This window comes from Hyla sarda, chromosome 12 (assembly GCF_029499605.1).
Source record: "Hyla sarda isolate aHylSar1 chromosome 12, aHylSar1.hap1, whole genome shotgun sequence".
NCBI lineage: Eukaryota > Metazoa > Chordata > Amphibia > Anura > Hylidae > Hyla > Hyla sarda.
The window spans coordinates 19,519,944-19,531,319 of NC_079200.1; the positions used below are offsets into that span (position 1 = coordinate 19,519,944).

At 45.5% G+C, this 11,376-nt stretch overlaps 1 protein-coding gene across 1 annotated transcript in view; it reads right to left on the reverse strand.

Moving 5' to 3' along the window:
• The window catches only part of LOC130296263 (NXPE family member 4-like), a 56,635-nt gene extending 45,516 nt beyond the window's left edge, over window positions 1-11,119 (reverse strand). Inside the window, exon 1 of the mRNA XM_056547654.1 lies at window positions 10,860-11,119. Coding sequence (XP_056403629.1) covers window positions 10,860-11,119 — 260 coding nt within the window. The remainder of the gene's footprint in view (window positions 1-10,859) is intronic.
• Between the last annotated feature and the right edge of the window lie 257 nt (window positions 11,120-11,376).

Genomic DNA, 11,376 nt, shown 5'->3' on the forward strand with positions numbered 1-11,376 from the left:
CAGGAACAAGAGACAGAGAAGATGGCCGCCGCTCTCTTATATGGGCAGGGGGGCGGGGCTAATCTGATTGGTCCGAACACCTGTCACTCACTGTTACACAGTGTGATGGGAGTGACTACGTCACAGGGACCTCCAAAGGTCCTCAAGCAGAAATACCATAAAGTACATCTAACCACGTGACCCGCAGGTCCTGCTATGCTATGGCCAGATAATTAACTATATATTTACATTTATACAATCCTATAGACATAAATCCCAAATGGTTACTGGATAGTTACTATCTGGATAAGATGTGACTAGGGGTGAACTAGACAATTGGGACCCGACGTCCTAGGGACTCTGGCTATGGGGACCCCCAATAGAAGGTACCGAATAGGATACGGTACTGGAACACCACAAACCCCCTTACTGAAGATAAGTGGACCTCAACGTCTGTCCCCTAAGACAGAGGGACTAGGACTAGAACAGGATGATCTATAAATTTGCTATACATCCTAAGTAAATATTGAACACATTTACATTCTTTTGATACTTTTACTATTATCTGGACTAGACAATTAGAATCTATCTTGGCATTGGGGCTATCAAGACAAGATTGCTATCTAGACATTTGAAGAAGCTATCTATCCTTTAGTCTCTTGCTTCCTAGACAACTTTATTAAACTTATTATACATTTTAAAGCTTACTAGACAATTAGGCAGCTATCTGACATATAGTTGCTAGCTCCTAAGACACTTTTATTAGCTCTCTACACATTCTTGGAGGCTAAATTGAACATTAATATAACTCTCTGTACATGAGACTACCTAGACATTAGTACAGCTCTATTTACATTTAGTTTCAAGCTGACTTAGACACTTTTATTATCTCACACATTTTATTTCTTTGCCAACAATAAGTTTCCTGTTAGTACACATAAGGTTATACTGGCTAGCCGGAAGCTAGGTCACAGTAAGGGTGGCTGCTAGGGTCTATTGGCTACACGCTACTTATCCCTAGAGCACTTTCAAAACAACCTAACTAGGTTATTCTTAGAATTACGTGTTTAATTCTGTATTAGCAAGAGCACCTACTGGCCAGGCAGAGCATCTCACACACTCAATGTAGGAGAAGAAGAAGTGTACCTAACAGTGGCAGGAATTGGGTATCAATATGCTACAATTCCTAATTGTCTTCTTAAGTGAGATATATTTATCTTGGTGTATGTACTAGAGAAACTTGAGTTAGTACATTTAAGTTAGTAATCTAGGGTACTATGTGTGCAAGTACTATTTTAAGGGGAATCCTCCCTACTATTTTTGTTGAGACAGGTGCTAGCGATGGGCGACAGCAATAATACTAACCACGGAGAAGCCGGGGTGTCACCTGTTGAGTTACCTACTAAACACCTTTAGCATTTTATATATTTGTATGTACAAGAATTATTTGTATTTTTAGTGTTGAGTGTATGCGTGCAGTACGTCGATAGTTTCTGTGTACAGCTCTAACTTACTTTTTGTGTATATAGACATTAGACTATTTTCCTATGTACAAACCTTACCTATTTTTTATGTACACAGAAACGAGAACACCTTCCTGTGTACAGAACCATATACATATTTACTATGCATTTATCAACACTTCAACATGTTTCAGGTGCATTCACCCGATAAGTGCAACATTTAGCATAAGAGTTCTTATGAAGCTGCTGGTATATACATAAAGCAGACGTGTAAGGATCAGCAGTCCACCTACACTAAGAGTCCAAAGGCAAATATACAAATTGACGTGTAAGGATTAGCAGTCCACCTACACTAAGAGTTCATGGGAAGGGAAAGGTAAACACGGCCTTACCACAAATCAGCCGGGTACAGTCCTTGATGATTCTCCTACAGGCTAGGAGTCTCTTGACTTAATAGTCAGGCACAAGCTTAATGGTTACGTTGCTGAACTTTGAACTGGAACAACTTAGCACAGTCCTGCTAGGCACCATTCTTGAACTTGGTTGCTGTAAAACAAAATGGTTAGACAGGAAAACAATATGACATTACTTTAGAGTCTCTTTAGAAGATGTTCTTCTTCACTGTTGTAGTGCCTCTCTTGGTTCCTCTATATCTGCCAACATCAGGGGCAGGATTAGTATTGACATAGCTTTGCCACACCACATTGGTGAGGATGGAGTGGTGAAAGGCAGCTTGAGAAGGGGTTATAGGCTTACTAGCCAGGATCGCAGTGGGGAAATAGGGCTTGAGTACCATCTCCAAACCAGGATGGACCCATGACTCTTTCGTTGGTACCCTGGAAGCAGGCAAACTCTCCATGTCAGAAGAGGGCCTTGGTACATACGTTGGAATCTGTGCAGGAGGCAAACTCTCATTGCTCAGAGAGGGCCTAGGTACGGTCTTTGGTGCCCGCAATTTAGGCTTACTTGCTTGAACTTGAGCAGGACTTGACTCTTGACGATCTGTAGAAAAGGAAAAACTTGGCTCTTTGCTGTACATAGAAGATGATGAACTTGACTCTTTAAGCTCCTCCTCCTTGGGTACGCTGGTGGAGGCTTTAGGAGCAGACCTTTTCAGCCTCAAGTTGAAGGGATCGGACTCCCAATCCGTTGACGGGAAATATTTGAACGGAAGCTGTGTTGGGGCTGTTGGTCTGGTGACCGCGGCAGCCCATTCTCCATGAAGGCTCTGGACAGGGGTATACTCCACAATTTCACCCACCTCCAAGGTGTAGAACTTCTTATGGAGATATGGCCTTTGCCCTGCTCGCTGGTTTATGAGGATGGTCTGCCCAGTGGTGGCACTCAAGGAGTGTCCCAAAACCTCTGACCTTGTCGAACTTGGCCACAATTGCTCTTCTTCTTTCTAATGGCTCCTCCCCTTCTCGGGGGTGATCCCATTTACGGATGTACAATGCCTCCATTTCTTTGGTATTCTTTTGATACCGCACTCTTTCTTCATAAGGCAAATGTATGTGCTTGGGAGCATAGAGTTCTTTTTATCGGGCCTTTAGCTTCTCCATCAATTCAGCCAGCTCGGCTTCTTGACGGGCCCTTTCCCTTTCTGCAGTTGGGATTGGTGGGAGTGGCTTCCCAGGTAAAGGTTGAAGTACTCTGTGCATGTATTCGATCAGCTCCGGCTCATCTCCGAACACCCATTGCGGTAATTTTGGTGAGCACGGTCGTGCACTTGGCAAGCTTGATCGAGGAATGACCTCAGGGCTGGAGGAGGAAGAATAGGCCACCTCTGGCGGGGTACTAACAGCAGACTCCTCCGACGGAATCTCGGCCCACGAGCCCCAGGTCCTGTGGTGAGGAGATAATCTCACCTGTAATGCACCTCCAGGTGTCCCTGCGCTTTCCGCTGGAGGTGTTTCTGGCCAATCGTCGTCATCATCAGGCAGTGGGGGAAGATTGCAGGCCCCCTCTTCGTCTAATGACAACCGCTGCAGACAGTCAGCAAGCTCTTGAAAAAGTTGGGCTGCGACTGCCACAGCTTTCCGTGTCTACGGCGCCATTTTGCCAACTTCACCACGTGGTACGCTGCTCTCCGCCATGTCTGTACTCTCCGGCTCTCCGTGCAGACTGAAGAGGTTGTCTTTTATAGTGGGCTTCTTCAAAATGGCGCTGGGCAGGAAGGACACTGTCGGTGCAGCCCCGACTTCCGGTCCCTCCAGAAATGACTCCTGTATCTCTGAGTTTCCTTTTGGCTGCGACACAGCGACTTGGTGGCCACGCCCAGGGGCGGGGCGTGGCGCAGCGCGGGCTTTCTTTGCGCGCTTTTCCGTCAGCAGTTCGGCTCCGCCTGTGCCGACCGAACCAACGGATCGCAGCATGAACTCATTGCGCTGTTTACACATCTTAGTTGTAACAGAATTTTCACCTCCCCCCTTACTTTTCTCTTGGCCCCCTTGTGTGGTGCAGCGCAAGCACCGTTCCTGTACACAGCAACACGGTTTACAACACATGAATAAAGTTCTTTTCAGGGGGGGAGTACACTTTCACTAATGGCGACTGTATTAGGCGCACACCCGTATCCTGTTCGTGCAATGCCAAAAAGGCTTTGTCATAGCCCTGGGGGGTGTAGGGTAGTTGGAATGTTGTGGTAGGTAAGGGGTTAATGTTAACCCTAGAGTTTGTGACACCAGGGCTGGTATGCTGAGGTAATTCTCCGGGCCTATCGCCGCCCTTCCCAGAAACGATAGGTGCATGTAATAAAATGACTGAAGGTCCACAAGGTACTTGAACAAACTTTACTTAAGTGCTTGCAGTACATCCAAAGAACAATGACAGTCTCAGGCCAACAGTCTCTATAGATCTCAATGACTGACAATTGTTGCGGACCTTGAAATAGACTAAGTAAGAAAAACGGTCCAGCACAGGTTTGCAGGTAAAAAACAGCTTCTTCTTTATTTGGGTCAGTTCGGACAAGACACATAAGCCGACGCGTTTCGGACCTACACTCGGTCCTTAGTCATGGCATACCATGACTAAGGACCGAGTGTAGGTCCGAAATGCGTCGGCTTATGTGTCTTGTCCGAACTGACCCAAATAAAGAAGAAGCTGTTTTTTACCTGCAAACCTGTGCTGGACCGTTTTTCTTACTTTGTGCATACATCTGGTCAGGGACGCTGCTGATCAGGCCCGCGCACAGGTGCAGGGAGGAGGAGGTGAGCTGTCGTTCTGATTCATTGAAATAGACTAAAGTCTCTGAATTTAGGGTAATTATTGCAGATCCATCCGGATTTAGGGGATAGATAAGGTCCGGTGATCTTGCAGAGTGCGTGGGGATTGATGCACTCAGTAATTAGAAGTTATCGGCCACCGCCGCAAGGTTCAGGCCTAGACTCACAGATCTCAGCAGCGCAGATACTTCTTGTTTGCTTGCCCAGGAACAAGAGGAATGCTTACAGCTTGGCTGCACAAGAACAAGAGAGATCCTTACTGGATGGCCGGCGCTCCCTTATATGGGCAGGGGGCGGGGCTAATCTGATTGGTCCGAACACCTGTCACTCAATGTTACACAGTGTGATGGGATTGACTACGTCACAGGGACCTCCAAAGGTCCTCAAGCAGAAATACCATAGAGTTCTCCTGATCACATGACCCGCAGGTCCTGCTACGCTATGGCAAGGTAATTAACTATTTATTTACATTTATACAATCCTATAGACATAAATCCCAAATGGTTACTGGATAGTTACTATCTGGATAAGAGGTGACTAGGGGTGAACTAGACAATTGGGACCCCAACGTCCTAGGGACTCTGGTTAGGGGACCCACAATAGAAGGTACCGGATATGATACGGTACTGGGACACCACAAAAGGACATTAGACCAGTGGAAATCTGTGCTTTGGTCTGATGAGTCCAAATTTGAGATCTTTGGTTCCAACCACTGTGTCTTTGTGCAACGCAGAAAAGGTGAACGGATGGACTCTACATGCCTGGTTCCCACCGTGAAGCATAGCGGAGGAGGTGTGATGGTGTGGGGGTGCTTTGCTGGTGACACTGTTGGGGATTTATAAAAAATTGAAGGCATACTGAACCATCATGGCTACCACAGCATCTTGCAGCGGCATGCTATTCCATCTGGTTTGCGTTTAGTTGGACCATCATTTATTTTTCAACAGGACAATGACCCCAAACACCTCCAGGCTGTGTAAGGGCTATATGACCAAGAAGGAGAGTGATGGGGTGCTGCGCCAGATGACCTGGCCTCCACAGTCACCGGACCTAAACCCAATCGAGATGGTTTGGGGTGAGCTGGACCGCAGAGTGAAGGCAAAAAGGGCCAACAAGTGCTAAGCATCTCTGGGAACTCTTTCAAGACTGTTGGAAGACCATTTCAGGTGACTACCTCTTGAAGCTCATCAAGAGAATGCCAAGAGTGTGCAAAGCAGTAATCAAAGCAAAAGGTGGCTACTTTGAAGAACCTAGAATATGACAGATTTTCAGTTGTTTCACACTTTCTTGTTATGTCTATAATTCCACTTGTGTTACTTCATAGTTTTGATGCCTTCAGTGTGAATCTACAATTTTCATAGTCATGAAAATATAGAAAACTCTTTAAATGAGAAGGTTTGTCCAAACTTTTGGTCTGTACTGTGTATATATATATATATATATATATATATATATATATATATATGTATATATAAAAATATATATGATATATTTATGAGATAGATATGAGATACATATGAGATTCATTTACAGGCTGACTGGTGGAGATCTGTGACCCTCAGGAAGAGCTTGTTTATTGCGAGTAGCTCTGTGGATACAATTGCACAACTTTATTATTGTTCCTAATGCCGATATTTTAGTGAGTAGCTACTATTTGTAAGATATCATTTACAACCAGAGGTGTACAGCACATTGTATTTTATTTTTGTTCAACCACAAGGGCCCGGTGAATTTGGACAATATTTTGTAATTTTATAACTGTGTTACTTGTAATAAATACTATCTATTATTTTGTTAATCTTCTAGTACATATACACCATCCAATCTGTAACACCTCATGGGTGTGGACTCACTGTGCCACAGCTTAACCTAAAAAAGTCACCTAAAATGACACTTTAAGAAAAAATAGCTTTGCATCCCCGTATCCTGTAGGTTTGGATCTACATTGACGGTCTGCGATTGGGACTATGTTACTTCCTGCCTTCACCCTGCCTCCTGTTTGATTGTACCTGGTTGTGCTGTCTCTGACTACTTCTTCTTTTTTTGTTTTCTATCTTAGCTATGTAGGGCATGTTCTATGTCGGGTTAGCTGTAGTTTTTACCATTTGGGAAGATGTTACGTTTTAATTGGACTTTTAAAGCGTTATTTTGAAGACAAAAAAAGTGTAATACATTTCATTTAATAAAGTTATACAATTTTGTAATAGAACTTAATAAAAAAAATACTTTTTTGTGTTATATATTTTGATACATTGTGCGTCAGCAGTAAGAACTGACACAGGGTTCTCAGCTACATTTATAAAGGTTGAAAAAAGACCAAATTCCATCAAGTCCAACTTGTATCTCTCTTCTGTTCCTACTAAGCTGATCCAGAGAAAGGCAGTTAACCCTGAGGCTGATGCCAATTGCCCCATACCAGTTGGAAAATTCCTTCTCAACTCTAAATATGACAAAATTAATCCCTGGATCAACATCCTGTCCCTATAAATCTAGTATCCATAATTTCAGATCACCAGGGCCCGTTCTGGTGATCCCGGGGGTCCCGCCCACCACGATAAGACACTTATTCAATATTCTATATGGAAATACCAATATGAAAGAAAAAAACTGTAACAGACTACTGTGACAATTAATGACAACTTTATTTGTTAAAATAAGGTGACATGATAAAAAAAAAAACACATGTAAACAAAGAGGAATGGCAGCTGAAACAGAGGACCTCTCCTGAATAAAGTGCATACTAACTGCTACACTGGCAAACGCCACATACTATGCTGCTATATCATGAGGTGGGTATACACAGGTTGCACACGATATATGATATATATGCGCCGGTGCATGTGGATCTAAGCAATACTATACAAAAATGCAAGTAGATATTAGGTAATAAACAACCTATTAGAAAGTGCATGAAGTAACAAGGTGCAAACAGCAGAGATGCCCACAAATACAATGTAAAATAGCGCATCCAGGAGACGTCCACCCCTACGACCTTTTCGAACACAAGTCCTTCTTCCAGGAGTTTTTTCCTTTCATATTGGTATTTGCATAGTTTTGCTGTTATAGCAGACATTATATGGTCTATTTACTTATGCCCTGGGAGTACTTAAAGGGGTACTCCGGCCAAAAACATCTCATCTTCTATCGAAAGGATAGGGGATAAGATGTCTGATCGCGGGAGGCCCGTTGCTGGGACCCCCCGCAATCTCCCTGCAGCAGCCCGCATTCTATGCTTAGTTGCGTCTGAAGTTTCAGAAACCTCCGGGCTTCCAAGACGGGGACGTGACGTCACACCACGCCCCCTCCATTCATGTCTATGGGAGGCCTTGCGGCTTTTACGCCCCCTCCCATAGACATGAATGGAGGGGGCGTGGCGTGACGTCACGTCCTCGTCTCGGAAGCCTGGAGTTTTCCGAAACTTCAGACGCAGTTACGCATAGTATGCGGGCTGCTGCAGGGAGATCGCGGGGGGTCCCAGCGGCGGGCCCCCCCCCCCACGATCAGACATCTTATCCCCTATCCTTTCGATAGAAGATAAGATGTTTTTGGCCAGAATACCCCTTTAAGGGTGTCAGTTTTTTTCCTCTCCCACTCCCTATAGATAGGGCTATTTGCTTGTGTCATTGGTATTCCTATTCTATATGGGTAGAACCACAAGAGACCCCTATCACCTATCTGGACCCTCACAGACCTTTTTATCCAGCCATCAGCCACGGTGCTTGGTTAGTTCTATATTGTCCTCATACTATATAGTGGAAACTTTTAGGAGACTATGCTGTCATGTCGTATGGCAAGATAATATCACAGAGCAAGAAAACAATTAAAGAAGAACATTTATGTGAATACGTACTTGACCTATATCGTATAAAATTGTCAGTACTTACATGTTGAGGTGAATCTGTAAAACTCATATGCCGGATTGTGGATGTTTACAGAAGCTGTAGCGGATTCCAGAATTTATGAGATATGGGAGGAGATCTTAGTAGAGTCATAGGTCTAAGTTCAAAGCTTATAGTCAGTCTGTGAATGGTGATGATACCATGATGCAAAGTAAATATATAAAACTACATTGACTTTAATGCATATGTTATCATAAATTACACTATGAAGATAATACATGCATAAATGTCATAGGCACTTTTGGGTTACAAAATTATTTATTGATTTTCTTCCACTAAGGTAAAGCTCAAACTGTGGAATCTCTAGCAGGACATTCTGAGAGCCGCCTGTGCCGATTTAATCAGTTGGTGCTAGAACTGCCCAGACATTGCCTTCCTCATAGACAGCATTGTATTCTGTGCACAGAGCAATGTTGGCCACAACACAAAACAGTACCTCTATGGAAGAGTCGGAGGTATGCAAGTGTGGCGGTGGCTGCTTCTTACATGTGGAGATCCGGGCACCGGGCAGGAGATTGCAGGTGGTCCCAACAGTCCCCGGGGATAGATTTTTACGGGAGTAGCCCTTTAATGGGTAAAGTTAGTCTCTGCTACTTATTGATTTACTTTCTGTTTCAGTCAGTGTAGTGTAGCAGCTCCTAGAGGTCCTGGTCTCGGCCTCTCTCATATTCAATGGCTCTAAGGCAGGGCCGGACTGCACCTGTGAAAGGCAAGGCTAGAAGAGAGGCAGGGGCAACTATGACGGAGAGATTCATGGAGGAGACCTGGATCTGTTGTGCATCATTTACTGAGGTTATTGCTGAGGTCTGGCCACAGGGGAGGTGGAGGATTGTCACAGCACAACAGGCTGCACAGCGCACACAGCACAACAGGCTGCAGAGAACACACAGCACAACAGGCTGCAGAGCGCACACAGCACAACAGGCTGCAGAGAACACACAGCACAACAGGCTGCAGAGCGCACACAGCACAACAGGCTGCAGAGCACACACAGCACAACAGGCTGCAGAGCGCACACAGCACAACAGGCTGCACAGCACACACAGCACAACAGGCTGCAGAGCACACACAGCACAACAGGCTGCACAGCACACAGCACAACAGGCTGCAGAGAACACACATGACTAGGGGATATTATAGCTGCTAAGACCCCCACCAGATCATCTATCATTTAACACCTTTAACTTAATTTTAGCTTATTCCCTCCCATAAATGACATAAGACATGTGTTGGTTAAACAAAGGCCACAGCAGCCCATTTATTAAATAACATAAATAATCAATTACAACATTGTAAACCGATGTATGAACGTCATACATAACAATATAACCTGTCCTAACATTAGGATGTCTATTAGCGCAGGAGAAGAACCTGAGGGGCACCGTTACCAGACCACAGGTGATGGGATCTTCACTTGCTCCTAGCCGTAGCTCACCTGCACAGGAGCACCATTTTGTGAAGCCCACCAACCCGAATTCCACCTTCTGGCTGGGAACCGCTCCCAGCCCACCTCCACACCATCCAACATACCATGCCCATCCACTGGTGCCTCCCCAGATTCCTCTCCTGACCCCGCCACTGTGACAAAATTAAGGGCGGGCGGGCGGGACACTTCTTCAGCCACGCAGATTGTGACCCCCGTATCAATGCCCTCACCTATATACCCTCCTTAACTCCTCCCTACTCCCTCACTAAAAGCCCGCGCTTCCCTAACTCCCTCCTCTAAACTCCTCACATTTAACCCTTACCTTCCCGCATAATACCCCTGTCATGGGGCCCCTCCGTTCCCATTCTGTCCCCTCCAGGGCTTTCTTGACTAGGGGATATTATAGCTGCTAAGACCCCCACCAGATCATCTATCATTTAACACCTTTAACTTAATTTTAGCTTATTCCCTCCCATAAATGACATAAGACATGTGTTGGTTAAACAAAGGCCACAGCAGCCCATTTATTAAATAACATAAATAATCAATTACAACATTGTAAACCGATGTATGAACGTCATACATAACAATATAACCTGTCCTAACATTAGGATGTCTATTAGCGCAGGAGAAGAACCTGAGGGGCACCGTTACCAGACCACAGGTGATGGGATCTTCACTTGCTCCTAGCCGTAGCTCACCTGCACAGGAGCACCATTTTGTGAAGCCCACCAACCCGAATTCCACCTTCTGGCTGGGAACCGCTCCCAGCCCACCTCCACACCATCCAACATACCATGCCCATCCACTGGTGCCTCCCCAGATTCCTCTCCTGACCCCGCCACAACGGGGACAAGTGACGCCTTACTTGTCCCCGTTCCTCCACAGCCTCAATGCCCTCTCCACTGTCTCCTTCAACTCAAGAAGCCACAAATCCATACCCATCCCATTAAGATGAATACCATCCGAGGCCACAAAATCCGCACCCCCTTCCTCCAAATCCCGGTGTCGCGCCACCAAACCACCATTCCTGGCCACGAACTTACTCACCGCCTTATTCACCTTAATCCTCGCCTTGTTAATTGCTACCACCGACCGAGCCTGCCTCCACTTCTGCCTGGCAACCATCTCGGACCACACCAGGACCAAATCCGGGAAAGAGGACCACAAACGCAACAGGTCCAGTTTAATGTCCCTGATCAAATCCCGAGACCTGCGCACACCCAAATCATTCCCACCTAAATGGACCACCAATATATCTGGGGACCGGTCCAGCTGAACAAAGAACTGGACCCTGGACAACAGTTCTGACCACCTCATGCCCCCCTTTCCCAACCAGCGAACCTGGGCCACCGAACCGTCCAATCCCAACTGTCTGCCCTCCG